Genomic DNA, 14,392 nt, shown 5'->3' with positions numbered 1-14,392 from the left:
AGTCAAAACGGGAAAAATTATTATATTTTCTAAAACGTGATTAAGCACCGCTCCGCTGCGCGACGCCGCTGACCAAATCGTGGGGCTGGACGCGGCACGCTGGTGACGTCATCGCCTACGTAACAATAACAAAGCTCAGCTGTCCGGAAGTTAACGAAGCTAACAGGCTAATCCAGCCAGAATATTTCATTTATTTTAACTTTTCTTCCGCCACTCAAACGCGTTTGGTCCAGAATGAAAAGAAGCGGGATGTTTAATCCCGCGATGCCGCTGAGAGCGGATTTAATCTCAGGAGAATTGCTCTGATCACAGTTAGCTTCGTAGCACATTAGCTCGAGAAACGGACATAATCCGCCTCATCTGAAGGTAAAAACTTGATTTTCTCTCTTTAACTGCACTCGGAATTAACTTAAATCTCAACCACGTGCATAAGACTGGAGTCTGCAGATTAGTGGATTAATGATGAGACCTACGGAAGTTTTGAGGCTCGTTTTCTTCAGGAAAGTGTTTTTTAGTACCTGAGCATCACAACACTGCTCCTCTTTGTCCTGGAATATTTCATCTCAGTCCCGGATTATTTCACCTTAATCCCACTTTGATTTGATGTTAAAGACCAGAAAAGGAGTCTTAGAGACGTTTCGGAGGCAAACGGGTTTGAGAACTACTGGAGAAGATAATCCGTCAGATTGTTTATATCCAGGTTATAATCTCACTTCATTTGTATTGATTTGTGGCTCGTGAGTCAAAGTTTGGCGCGTAAAGGAAAACTGATATAAGATAAAATAAGATAAGATATCCCTTTATTTATCTCGCATGTGGAGAAATGTGCAGTGGTACAGCAGGATAGTAAAGAGAAAGAAGCACACAGAGCAGGAATTTTAAAAAAGCAGATAAAAATACAATATAATAGAAGAATATGCACACGGTGCCTATTAGTGTGGACATGTACAGAGTATAGGGGTGGATGTATTTTACATAGTAAATACGTTCTTATAGATCATTATAGTTATAGCACCACTACAGTCCGGTAGTAGCGTGTCGGATTTCAAGTGTTTTGACAACATTCTGAGTATTTTACACAAAGAGGTTTTGTTCGAATTGCATTAAGTTGAAGTTACAACATCCGTCCATCTGGACCGAGTCCTGGTCAGGGTCACAGGAGCCAATCCCAGGGCAGGATACACCTGGACAGGTGAGGACAGGTGAGGACGAGTTCACCTGGACAGGTGAGGACGGGTTCACCTGGACAGGTGAGGACAGGTGAGGACAGGTTCACCTGGACAGGTGAGGACAGGTGAGGACAGGTGAGGACGGACACCAGTAAACCACCGCCGAGCGTCTTGGTTCCTGCTTTTTTCCTGACAACAGACGATTGTGCGGTGATGTTCCGTCGGTTCCGTCTGTTCTCTGCAGGCTCGGCACGGCGGAGGGATTTATGGCGGAGCCCGATCACAAGAGCAGCCGGTGGAGAGCGTGACCTCCTCCGATGACCACCGGCGTCCTCCCCTCGTCCGTCGCCATGCCGCCGCGGAAGCGGGCGCTGGTCCCGACGGGCGGGCGGAGGAGGGCGGAGGAGGACTTCTTCCCGTTCGACCTGCTGCCGGTGGAGTGCCGGCTACACGTTCTGTCCTTCCTGGGGGAGGCGGACAAGTGCCGCTGCGCGCTGGTCAGCGTGGGCTGGAGCCGCCTGCTGCGCTCCGGGAGGCTGTGGCGCGCCGCCGACTACTCGCGGCGCGGCGCTTTCCACCTGGGCCAGGAGGGGGTGCTGGTGTCCAACCGCGAGTTCGAGCGCTGGAGGGCCTGGGTGCACCACTACACCCACCACCTGGTGTCCCGCCGGGCCAGCCTGCTCACCCTGAAGGCCAGCTTCGACCTGGGCGACCGCCGCAACAAGTGGTGCGAGCTGCTGCGCCACCTGCTGGACAGTGTGTACTGCCGCGACCTCGCCCACCTCGACCTCAACTGGACCTTCACACTCCTGGAGCCGCTGGACCTCCGGGTGGCCTCGGGATCCAGCTCGCACCAGGACAGCGTCACCAAGGTGGACCAGGTCAGAACCTCACAGTTGTGGTTCCGGGCTGTGATTGTGATTGTAGTTCTGGTGTTGGTTCTGGTTGTGATTATGGTTGTGGTTGTTGTTGTGGTTCTTCCTCTGGCTCTACATATGGTTTTGGTTGTGGTTCTACCTCTGGTTCTGGCTCTGGTTCAGGTTGTGGTTCTACCTCTTGTTTTGGTTGCGGCTCTGGTTCTAGTTCTACCTCTGGTTCTGGTTCTACCTCTGGTTCTTCCTCTGGTTGTGGTTGTTGTCCTGGTTCTAGTTCTAGTTCTACCTCTGGTTCTTGATCAAATTCTGGTTGTGGTTGTGGTTCTACATCTGGTTCTGGTTGTGGTTTTGCCTCTGGTTCTACCTCTTGTTTTGGTTGTGGCTCTGGTTCTGGTTCTATCTCTGGTTGTAGTTGTGGTTCTAGCTCTGATTCCTCCTCTGGTTCTGGTTCTGCCTCTGGTTCTACCTCTTGTTTGGGTTGCGGCTCTGGTTCTGGTTCTACCTCTGGTTCTGGTTGTGATTCTATCTCTGGTTTTCCTCTGGTTCTTGCTCTGGTTGTGGTTCTACCTCTAATTCTGGTTCTCCCTCTGGCTCTACCTCTGGTTCTGGTTGTGGTTCTGGTTTTACCTCTTTCCCTGGTTCTGGTTGTGGTTCTGGTTTTACCTCTTTCCCTGGTTCTAACGGGTTCTCTGTCCTCAGGTAAGCAGCTTCCAGGACCTTCTGGCCCAGTTGACCCGGCGCTGCCCCCGGATCTCCAGGATGCGGCTGCACTTCGACTGGTCGGACCGCTCGGTGTCGCTGCTCGCCGGCTTCCAGCAGCTGCGGGTTCTGGAGCTCAAGTACTTCTGGGTGTTCCGGGGCGTGGCGCCGTCCACGCTGCAGGCGCTGGCGGCGGCGCTGCCCAACCTCAAGTCCCTGACGCTGCACATCCTGGTCCCGCTGCGGAGCCTGGGCGAGTCCTACACCCTGGAGTCCCCGTCTCTGGAGTTCCTGGACGTGTCTCCCAGCCGCGGCCTGGTCTTCTCCCGCCTCCGGCTGCCCGCCCTGCGCGAGCTGCGCGCCAAGAAGATCGTCCGCGGCATCACGCTGGACCGCCGGACCCGGCTGCGCATCCAGAGCCGCTGGCCCTGCCTGTACCAGGTCCTGCGGGACGGGACCCCCAGGCTGCAGGCCCTCAACAACGAGCGGCTGCTTCCGTCCTGGAGGGACCAGGGGGACCGGGAGCTGAGCGCCATCCTGGGCCAGTCCTGCTACTGCGTGCAGCACCTGGACAGCTGGCTGTGGTGAGGGGCGGGGCCAGGGAGGGGGGCGGGGCTTGCCCCAGCACATGGACAGCTGGCTGTGGTGAGAGGCGGGGCCAGGGAGGGGGCGGGGCTTGCCCCAGCACATGGACAGCTGGCTGTGCTGAGGGGCGGGGCCTGCCCCAGCACATGGACAGCTGGCTGTGGTGAGGGGCGGGGCCAGGGAGGGGGGCGGGGCCTGCCCAGGCACCTGGACCACCTCCACCCATCACGTCCCGGCGACTCTCCACCAACACAGGTGGAACGGGAAGCTGCGTTACCATGGAAACTGGACGTGTGTGTTGTGTGGTTTGCTCTGTGATCACCGGACAAACAGAACAAACCAACGTCACATCAGTTTCCAGATTCAAGGCAAAATGTGTTGAGAAGAAAAATGTTAGTTATTAAAATATTCATGTTCAGTCCTGATTCATTCTGAGGAAATTGAGACAAAACTGTTAATTTAGCAGAAACGTTGGTAATTAAAAATGTAAAAGTTTTTAATTCTTTAAATAGGAATTTTTAATAAAAAAAAACATCTTAATGAAAAACATTAATAACTTAATAATCACAATTTTCACCAACTTGGTCCAAATCTTTCATAATGCGATATCATCAGCATTTCACTGCTGAAAATAAAATTCAATATGTTCTTGGAATCGTCAATTTTGTCATAAAAAATAAATAAAATATAATAATATTGTAATATTGTTCAAACGATTTTCAATGAAAATGTTTTTGTTTTTTTATGTTTTTTTTTTTTTAAATTCACATGATTTTTCAGAAAACTACCACTTCCTTCCTGTAAACGTTATAAAATTTCAATATTTGTCAAAATAAAATTCCAGTTTTTATTTATTTTAAATAATTAAAAAAAATTCTTAAACAATTTTTTTTTATTGAAAAATTCCCAAAATTGTTTTGTATCCAAACTTGCTGATGTGTGCATTTATTATAGTCTTCAACAAATTTTCACAAACAAAATCTTTTCCTCTGTAATTAAAACATTTTTTTTTCAAACTACATTTGTTTAAAGTGTTGAAATATTGTCAGGTTTCGTATTTTGTCCCAAATCTTTTCATTTTACCAACGTGGTCAAAATACTTCATTTTTTGTCTTCAGGTTGTGTTTGTACGCAAACGACTGTTGAGTTTTTTTCTGCTCTTGAACCCGTAGAACTTAAATGTTTCTGTGCGTTAGAACGTCGCTGGTCAACAGACGAGTCGGCGGAACGACTTCCTGCTGACGTTTTCTTCTAACAGCTTTATAATAATGTTGAATCGTCGGGATATTTTGCCTTTAATCAGAATGTCAGACTTGAACTGAACGACGTCGTCGAGGACTTTGCTCGGATTTATTAATATGCAGCAATAATTGAGTTTGTTTGAATGTTTGAGTGAAAAAACCCAAACTGGAGCTGAAGACGACTCAGGAGCTCCGACAGGAAGTGAAGTGAGAATTAAATCTACTTCTGGTTTCTTCTTTTAATTTCTTCTGTTGTTCTTTGTGTGTTTGTGCTGGAAGGATCACTGATCCACCAGAAGGTCCCAACAAGACAGGAAGTGACCCCCAAAGAGACAGGAAGTGACCTCCAAAGAGACAGGAAGTGACCCAACAGAGACAGGAAGTGACCCCCAAAGAGACAGGAAGTGACCCAACAGAGACAGGAAGTGACCTCCAAAGAGACAGGAAGTAACCCTAAAGAGACAGGAAGTAACCCTGAAAAAGACAGGAAGTGACCCCCAAAGAGACAGGAAGTGGCCCTAAAGAGACAGGAAGTAACCCTGAAAAAGACAGGAAGTGGCCCCCAAAGAGACATGAAGTGGCCCTAAAGAGACAGGAAGTGGCCCTAAAGAGGAAGTGACCCCCAAAGAGACATGAAGTGGCCCTAAAGAGACAGGAAGTAACCCTGAATAAGACAGGAAGTGACCCCCAAAGAGACAGGAAGTAACCTTGAAAAAGACAGGAAGTGACCCCCAAAGAGACAGAAAGTAAAGGCCAAAAAGACAGGAAGTGACCTTAGAAGCACAGTTTGAAAGTTTAAAATGAGCACAAAGTGACAAGAATGGCCAAACTAGACTTTTACAGCAGAACCTCTGAGGAGTGGACATGGTGAGAGCGACACCCTGGACTGGACACGTCACTGTGTGTGGACACATATTTAACTGTTAACACATCTTAATGAGGACAATCTGCTTGACGAGGACAACAAACAGAGTTCTGAGCCTCTGGATCTTTATTTTATTTAAATTGTGATTGTTCAGACGGGAGACGGAGGATCTCCTCACACAAGCGTCCAGTAGCTCTGGAGCATGAGCAGTCGGTGCCTACAGGTGGCGCAGTCGACCTCAGAGCAGAGAGTGTCCAGCAGAGGACATGAGGCCCGAGGACAAAAACCCACCAAGAGGCTCCAGTCTGATCCCACCAAGTAAGGAGGTCATAGAGGATTTATACTAGTTTTATTTTACATTTTATTGTATTTTCACCAGAATGTTTCACTAAAATTGACTTTATGTTGAGATTGTAATCACCTTCAGTACGAACTGTTTGATCTTACAGAGATATAGACCATTTCCTTACGTCCACTCTGACCACAAAGAAAAACTTTCTAGTGTAAATTTAAAAGTTATTCTAGTAATATTTGACCAGTCTGGTCCCCTCAGGATGAAACTGGACTGTATGTGGTCCCTGAAGTGAATTAAATCTGATTTAATAATTATCTTGTATACGCCTTATATACATGTTTATATATACATATGTATTTATATTGCATACATCTTGTATTGGTTCAGTTATGTGCTTTTAAATCAACATATTTGGTATTTGGTTACTTCAGAATCAACTGCTCCTACAATTTGTCCTCGTGACCCGTCTCTCTCAAGAGAGGACATCTGTCTTCAAGGGACACTGCCCTTGGATTTTAGGGCGTCTCTACATCACAGGTTTTACTGTATTACCAGTTAGGAATAAAAAGTGAAACTATTGACACAAATATTCAAAACTTATTTAAACATGAACATGTTAAAAGATCTAAAACAAACAGAATCACACAGAAGTGCAAAATATCTCCAGATATGAAGTAGAATAGAACTTTTATAGCACCTTTCACAGACATGAATCACAAGGTGCTTTACAGCACTGAAACCCGAAAAAATAAAACATAAGATCAGTAACTAAGTAATAATTGTGATCCAAAATGGGAGCAAAATAAACCTTTGATCATGATAAATAATGAAAAGTCTTCAGACACAATATGATCATATAGAACGGGAGTTCAAACATCAGACCAAAACCGGCCCCCCAGCAGCCTGGTCCTCCCAACCACCAATCTAATGCTGAACATTTCAAAGACAGCAGTGTAAAGAAACCATTCTGACTCCTGGACTTCCTGTTCTAAAGTGAAGGAATCGAACTGATCCAGACTTTCAGTAATTCTTTGCACATTTCCATTGACTTCACGAGTGTGAAGTGGTGCAGTTCCTCTCCCCAGCCAGCAGAGGGTGATCTTCTCAAACAGTTGTTTCTGCCTCGGTGGGACTCTGAAGCCTCCAGAACCTTGATGTGTTTTGGTTTGTGCTTCTCTTGACCTGTGGTTTGTCGGTCCTGATACTTTCTGCACAGCGTACCTTCAAAGTAAAGGCGTGTCAAACAGGGACGAGTGGGCGGGGCTTCTGATGGCCAACATCTGGTGCTTTACATTAGGAGATGTTCTGGGTCCCGGTCGGTTGCAAAGCGTTCTCACTTGTGTCATAAACTTCATTTGGTTCAGTCGGGGTTAACGGGGGCGTGGCCTCCCACCATCTGGCTGCTCTTCCATAAGTTCCTTGGTTCGAGTCCAGCATCGTCTCCTTGACTTTCACACACTGGGGGAAGAAATGGCCGCTCCCAGAACACACCCTCCTCTGATGAGGTGTGTGTCGGGGTGGTTCTGGGGTTCCCCTGTCAGTCCGTCCAGCTGGCCCCGCCCCGCCCTCTTAGGGGCTTCATGCCTCTGGACCTGACCCGGCTTCTGTATGGAGGCAGGGCTTGTGGTCTGGTGGTGTCCCTGCCCGTGCAGAGCGGGTCATCTTGTCGTTATCATCTGGGAATATGTTTGTGAAGAGGCGCAGGGCGAGGTCCACCTGACCACCTGACTACCTGACCCCCCAACCCCCCATCAGGCCAGTCGGAGGAACCGCCTCCAGATGTCGGAGAGCACAGTGAGACCGACTATCTGCTGCGGACGTCGCCCCGCTCGCACTCGTACTCTTTGCTCCTTCAGCAGCGTCCAAGTTAATGCTTAATCTGACGGGGCTGCCGAGGCCAAGCCCAGTTTCTGGGAGGGAGGCTGATGTGTTAAAGAGCAGCCGGAGCCGAGACGGAGGCAGACGCACTCGAGACTCGTCTGTCCTCCAGTCCAGTCAGCAGGGACCTCCTCGCCCCGTCGGCCATGGCGGAAAAGTCCAGAGTGTCCAAGATCTTCGCCATCGTCTTCGTGGTCCTGACCATCTCGGTCGTGGCCGGACTGATCGCCATGGTGACTTTCTACAAGATCCAATACAACCAGTCGCCCCCCACGCCTCGCCCCACCACCCTGACCACCACTGAGGCGCCGCTGCCGGACATGCGGCTCCCCAGGAGCCTGCTGCCCAGCTCCTACCAGCTCTTCATCCAGCCGCACTTCTACGCCCAGATCGAGGAGAAGGTGAACGTCACCACCCCCAACCAGACCACGCTCTTCACCGGGAACTCCACCGTCTACTTCCTCTGCATGGAAAACACCCACAGCATCTTCCTGCACAGCCAGGGCCTGACGCTGTCCCACCACCGGGTGGTGGACGAGGACTCCGGCCAGCAGCTCGATGTGTCCCACATGCAGAGCCAGGACACCAGCCCTCACTTCCTGGAGGTGCGTCTGGATGAGCCCCTGAAGGAAGGAGGCAACTACAGCTTGTTTCTGGGCTTCAGCGGGGAAATGTCGCTCTTAATGGAGGGGCTGTACTTGAGCACGTACGTAGAGGGAACCCCCGAGTTTGAAGGTGACCCCAAAGTCGAGAGGTGAGTCCAAGATGAGCTGCCACACGGCGCCGCAGCTTCAATACTTCACAACATTCATGGAGTTATTCTGAACGACGACAACAAAAGTTAATATCTTTACTATCAGCAGCGTCAAACATCTGAAACAGCAAATAAAGTCTCTTTATTGAAATAAATGATCAGGAAATGAGATCAAAATGATCTTATAATGAGTGTGAAGTGTGAAAGGAACAAAGTTTATTTTTGATGGTGAATTATAAAGACATGAGTGAATAAATCTTTAAGAAGTACGTAAATATGTTGTGACTTTCAAAAAATTGCAAGTGCAATGATAAAACAACAGTTTTGTAACGTGAGAAATGTGATGAGCACAAAGGGAACAATGGAAAAAAACTTTATTATAAAAGAAAAGTTCACTTTGACAAAAAAAAGCCAAAAGAAAACCTGTTAAAAAGTATATAATGTATTAAAGTATTCTCAAAATCATGATGAGTGTCATTACATTAAAATATTTTATACAAAATAATGATAGAATCATAATTTTGTTTAACATAAACCTTTAACCTAAACTTTAAATAAAAGTGTTGTTGTTGGGTTTTTTTTAAACGTTATTAAATATTTTTACATAAAAAGTTTCGTAAAATCTGGAACTCTTAAAAAGTTATATACATTTTTGTTGACAGACATTTTGAGAAAATATACATTTACTTTCCTTTTTTATACTGAAAATATAAAGTTAAATTATAATTTGATTTCACAACGTCATCATAATTAAAGTAATAAAATTTAAACTGACTTATGACAAAATGTTGTTTTTTATATATGTTTTTGATTGAATACAATTCAATTTCTAGAAAAATTTGTAAAGTCAAGAGCAGTTAAGAGCAGAATCTTAACAAATAATAACTAAAACCTAAATGTTTACAGGTATAAACATTCTGTGCAAAGTTTCAAGATATCAAAATATATACAGTACCAACTGAAATATTCTATATGCCGGTTCCTATCTATATGCTGAAGTATCCAGAACATGTGAGAAAAGATCATTAGAATATTCTGAAAAAGTCTTAAACTTTTTATTGTTAATTCAACATTTAAGAGGATAAAAACAAATAGAATTAAACAGAATAAAACTTATGACGCAAATATATATGAAATATTATGTTTAATCATTTGATAAAGCTGAAAATCAAAACAAATATTTGCTGTCAGATTAAAAACAAAGTGATTCAACAGATTTATACAGTATATAAAAAAAAACGTTTTAAACAATCTGGACTGACGATGATCGTAAATCTTATGGAGTTAAAACAATTATGAAGAAAAGCTTCCAAGATGTTTGACCTACATTTAGTTTTGAATTCTTTGGGTTCATAAAACAAGGAAGTGTTTATAACACTTCCTTGTTGCCAGGTTTCTTACTGTCTTTCTCTGTCTGTCTCCAGGTTTCTTACTGTCTCTCTCTGTCTCCGGGTTTCTTACTGTCTCTCTCTCTCTCTGTCTCCAGGTTTCTTACTGTCTTTCTCTGTCTGTCTCCAGGTTTCTTACTGTCTCTCTCTGTCTCCAGGTTTCTTACTGTCTCTCTCTGTTGCCAGGTTTCTTACTGTCTCTCTCTGTCTCCGGGTTTCTTACTGTCTCTCTCTGTCTCCAGGTTTCTTACTGTCTCTCTCTGTTGCCAGGTTTCTTACTGTCTCTCTCTGTCTCCGGGTTTCTTACTGTCTCTCTCTGTCTCCAGGTTTCTTACTGTCTCTCTCTGTCTCCGGGTTTCTTACTGTCTCTCTCTGTCTCCAGGTTTCTTACTGTCTCTCTCTGTCTCCAGGTTTCTTACTGTCTCTCTCTGTTGCCAGGTTTCTTACTGTCTCTCTCTGTCTCCGGGTTTCTTACTGTCTCTCTCTGTCTCCAGGTTTCTTACTGTCTCTCTGTCTCCAGGTTTCTTACTGTCTCTCTCTGTTGCCAGGTTTCTGGCCGCCACCAACTTTGAGCCGACGATGGCCAGGATGCTGTTTCCCTGTTTCGACGAGCCGGACATGAGGGCTGAGTTCCTCATCACCATCATCCACAGGAAGGGCACCGAAGCCTACGCAAACACAAAATTCCGTGGTGAGAAAACCAAACATCAATGATGACGGGGTTTCTTTAATTTAATTTTATTTTCTTAAACGTCTTGTTCTTTCAGGCATCGAGCAAAATTCATTTATATAAAGTTTTTTTTTTTTTTTTTTTTTAAAGTTCAAGGTTAATTTTTAAGGAGTTCTGGTTCAGTTAAATGAGTCTGTATGTACTAAAAGTCTGAGTTTAGATCAAAAAGTCTGAGTTTAGATCAAACCGTCAGTTTGGTTCTACTCTGAGGATCTGAGTGTCTGTCAGGTTTCAGCCTGGTTCTGCTCTCATGTCTCTGCGTCTCTGTCAATGACGTTCTAATCTCTGGTGGTGTCGTTCTTCAGGATAACGTTAACGTGGTGGTGTTTCTCTCAGACAGCTCAGAGGTTGACGGGTGGAGGGTCACCAGCTTCCAGCCGACGCCCAAGATGTCCACCTACCTGATGGCCTTCTTCGTCTCCAAAATGAAACACACAGAGACGTTCTTCCCGACATTTGGAGTGAAGCTCAGAGTACGAGCCAGACGAGTTCTCCACACGGTAGATTTCTCCTGTTCTTCGTCTCACCCGTTTTATTTCCTGCAGACTCACGCCCGGAGTGAAGCCGTGGAGCGCGGACAAACGAAATACGCCGAGAGCATCAGTGGAAGGATCTCCGACTTCTTCCAGGAAAAGTTTGGTCTCAATTACGTGATTACGGAAATCGGTGAGACTTTGTGTGTGGACATTAAGACACAGTGACGTCACGGTTCTCCACCTTTTACTGAAGAGGAAATTAAAATCAGGGTTTTTACTCAACAGGCGATGAAAGCTTCCGAACAAGATTCATTTTACTGCTCTATTCATAATACATCTAGTTTAGCATGCTAATGCTAATCACAGCTGCAGGTTAATGCTGACTGTGAAACGTTGGTAATGTTTATTCTGGTAGAAGTTACCTATGGAGGATTAAATGTGCAAAAATGTATTAAATAAATAAATACACCGTTATATATTTAATCAAATGTATCATTAATTACTTAAAACTGAGATTGGAAGCAATTCATTTTATGTAAATTATTTCACTGTTTAATGAGTTATTTCATAGTCTGTATGAAGAAATAAATGTGCCAAAATTAAAAAAAATACATCATTAAATGATTAATTAAATGCTTATTTAATTAATTAATTAAAATTAGAATCAAATATATATTTTCAGGTTTTTTTTTACATAAATGAATAAATAAAATTGGTATTTTAATGATTTAATGACACATTTATATATGTAATTCCCATTTTGATCAAATAAATACACATTCATTTAATATTTTTAATGTAGACTTATTTATTTAATTTTGGTCCATTTAAACCATGAAATGATTAATTAAATAGTGAAATAATTCAACATGTTTTTATATAAAATTAATTCAGATTTTATTTAATTAATGACACATTTAATGAAACATTTATATATTTAATTCCAAATGACACATTTAATTAATTATTTAATGGTGTACTTATTTATTTAATTTTGGCACATTTAGTCCTCCATAGTTCCCTATAGTTCTGCAGACATTCAAAGTTTTGGTCCAGTCAGGCAGACGAGTCGAGGGTTCTGTTGTTGCGTTTAGCAGCCACACCATGTGACTCCGCCCCTCAGACCAGGTGGCCCTGCCCGACCTGGAGCCCCTGGCCATGGAGAACTGGGGCCTGATCACGTACCAGGAGACGACTCTGCTCTACGAGCCCGGAGTGTCGTCGCTGAAGCACAAGGAGGAGCTCGCCATCACCGTGGCTCACGAGATGGCTCATCAGGTTCGACCCACCAAACCTGGAATCGCAGCAGAATGAACGAGTTCAACGAAAAAAATAAACCTCCAAATGTTTGTTCTCAGTGGTTCGGTAACCTGGTGTCCATAAAGTGGTGGAACATGCTGTGGCTGAAGGAAGGCTTCGCCACCTACATGTCCCACCTGGCGGTGGATCACGTGGAGTCGTCCTTCAACATGGTGAGTTCAGAGGGACCGTCGGTCCGCCGGTCGCTCAGTCCGACCTGGAGTTCAGGGTTTTCACGTGGCTCCCAAGGTGGAGCCACTTGAAAAACACTCAGGCCCCGCCCACAACACAACGCCGTTTCATGTCGCCATGGTTTTCGTCTGATCGGCATTTGAGGAGCTTGAAAAAGTTTGTGGGGTTTTTGGGGGGTTTTTTTGGCACGAGTTCCAGAGTGGAAAATTTTTTTAAATTGCCGCCTCAGCTTTGACGTGTGGACGGACGAGACGCACATCAGCTGAAATCTCCCCGCCTCCCGAACTATAACCCCGCCTCCCTCTCCGTGATGTCATGGCCCTGCCTCTCAACCTATAACCCCGCGAAACAGTTAAAATGCTAAAATCATATGGTCCTGGTTCTTCTAGACCTGACTGCTGCATTCAACACCGTGGACCACAGCATCTTGGTGTCCCGGCTGCAGCACCTGGTGGGCATCCGTGGTACTGCTCTGGCCTGGTTTAAATCCAATCTGGCAGACAGAACCATGTGTGTTAGCCTTGCTGGCTCTGAATCCTCCTCTGCTCCTCTCACATGTGGGGTTCCACAAGGCTCAATTCTAGGGCCCCTGCTTTGTCCCCTGTACCTTCTCCCACTGGGTTCTGTCCTCAGGAGACACGGCGTCTCTTTTCACTGTTATGCGGACGACAGCCAGATTTATGTCCCACTTAATAAGAAAGATGCCCCCTCACTGTCTCCTCTCCTGTCCTGCCTTGAGGACTTTAAAACCTGGATGGCTTTTAACTTTTTAAGTTTTCATGAAAACAAAACTGAGGTGATGGTGTTCGGGCCCAGTGGCTCCTGTAAACCCCCTCTTATTGACCTGGGTCCCCTGGTTCCACATGTGAAGCCAGTGGTTCTGAACCTAGGTTTTAGAATGGACAGTGATTTTAAATTGGACTCTCAGATTAGGGCAGTGGTTCAGTCCAGCTTCTTCCACCTCAGAAGGCAAAGGTAAAGACCATTCTGGCACAGCAGCACTTTGAAACAGTAATCCAGTTTTTATTCCATCCCGGCTGGATTACTGTAACGCACTTTATGTTGGAGTCAGCCAGTCGTCCCTCGCTCGTCTCCAGTTAGTCCAGAACGCTGCAGCCCGCCTTCTAACTGGAGCAGTTAAGAGGGAGCACAGAACACCCGTTCTGGCGTCTCTCCACTGGCTGCCTGTGCAGTTTAGAATTCATTTTAAGATTCTTTTATTTGTTTTTAAATCTCTGAATGGTCTTGCCCCGCCCTCCCTCTCTGAGCTGCTCCACCCCTACACCCCTGCTCGGTGCCTCCGGTCAGCTGATCAGCTTCTTCTGGAGGTACCGAGGTCCAAACGAAAGCTCAGAGGGGACAGGGCCTTTTCTGTTGCAGCCCCTCTGTCTCCTCACTGTCCACTTTTAAAACTAATCTTAAAACCCACTTTTATTCCTTGGCTTTTAACCATGTTTGAGACTCTGTCCCTGGTTTTATTGTTGCCAATCTATTGTTTGTTTATTGTATTTCACTGTTTTTACTCTTTACTCTTTACTGTACTTTTTTATTTTACTCTTTTATTGGAAAGCACTTTGACCTCAGCCACAACTGTTTTAAAGTGCTGTATAAATAAAGCTGACTTGACTTGACTAAAACAGTTAAAATGCTAAAACAGTTAAAATGCTAAAACTGCTAAAATGCTAAAACAGTTAAAATGCTAAAACTGTTAAAATGCTAAAACAGTTAAAATGCTAAAAATATTAAAATGCTAAAACAACCACACTCACCCACCTCTCGACCTATAACTCGCATTCCTCTCCGTGATGTCATGTCCCCGCCTCTTGACCTATAACCCCGCCTCCCTCTCCGTGACGTCACTGACCAACACAGACTTGGCGGACTACCTCCTCCAGGTGGCGCTGCCGAAGCTGCTGATGCTTTAACAAGGACACATGATGGATTTC

At 45.3% G+C, this 14,392-nt stretch overlaps 2 protein-coding genes across 3 annotated transcripts in view; both read left to right on the top strand.

Moving 5' to 3' along the window:
- Nucleotides 1-132: 132 nt before the first annotated feature.
- On the top strand, nucleotides 133-4,027 carry LOC308116283 (uncharacterized protein; the record flags this gene model as incomplete). Of its 2 annotated transcripts, none has more annotated exons than XM_080474378.1 (3): nucleotides 133-366; nucleotides 1,414-2,050; nucleotides 2,744-4,027. In XM_080474378.1, exons 2-3 carry the CDS (start codon nucleotides 1,487-1,489, stop codon nucleotides 3,329-3,331), a joined length of 1,152 nt encoding a protein of 383 aa, XP_080330504.1. In that variant the 5' UTR covers nucleotides 133-366; nucleotides 1,414-1,486. The 2 variants fall into 2 exon arrangements, with proteins under 2 accessions (XP_080330504.1, XP_080330505.1); XM_080474379.1 differs by lacking the exon at nucleotides 133-366 and adding an exon at nucleotides 723-1,294 and having other exon boundaries at nucleotides 2,744-3,331.
- Nucleotides 4,028-7,335: 3,308 nt separating this feature from the next.
- The window catches only part of LOC308116950 (aminopeptidase N-like), a 24,812-nt gene continuing 17,755 nt past the window's right edge, over nucleotides 7,336-14,392 (top strand). The window contains exons 1-6 of the mRNA XM_080475479.1: nucleotides 7,336-8,361; nucleotides 10,298-10,440; nucleotides 10,816-10,952; nucleotides 11,025-11,145; nucleotides 12,079-12,233; nucleotides 12,314-12,427. Of these exons, the coding sequence (XP_080331605.1) occupies nucleotides 7,754-8,361; nucleotides 10,298-10,440; nucleotides 10,816-10,952; nucleotides 11,025-11,145; nucleotides 12,079-12,233; nucleotides 12,314-12,427 (1,278 nt within the window). The 5' untranslated portion in view covers nucleotides 7,336-7,753. The remainder of the gene's footprint in view (nucleotides 8,362-10,297; nucleotides 10,441-10,815; nucleotides 10,953-11,024; nucleotides 11,146-12,078; nucleotides 12,234-12,313; nucleotides 12,428-14,392) is intronic.

The sequence above is a fragment of the Lipophrys pholis genome, assembly GCF_963383615.2.
Source record: "Lipophrys pholis genome assembly, chromosome: 11".
NCBI classification, from domain to species: domain Eukaryota; kingdom Metazoa; phylum Chordata; class Actinopteri; order Blenniiformes; family Blenniidae; genus Lipophrys; species Lipophrys pholis.
The sequence above is the reverse complement of the archived record's forward strand: the minus strand, read 5'-3'. Positions and strand labels throughout refer to the sequence as shown.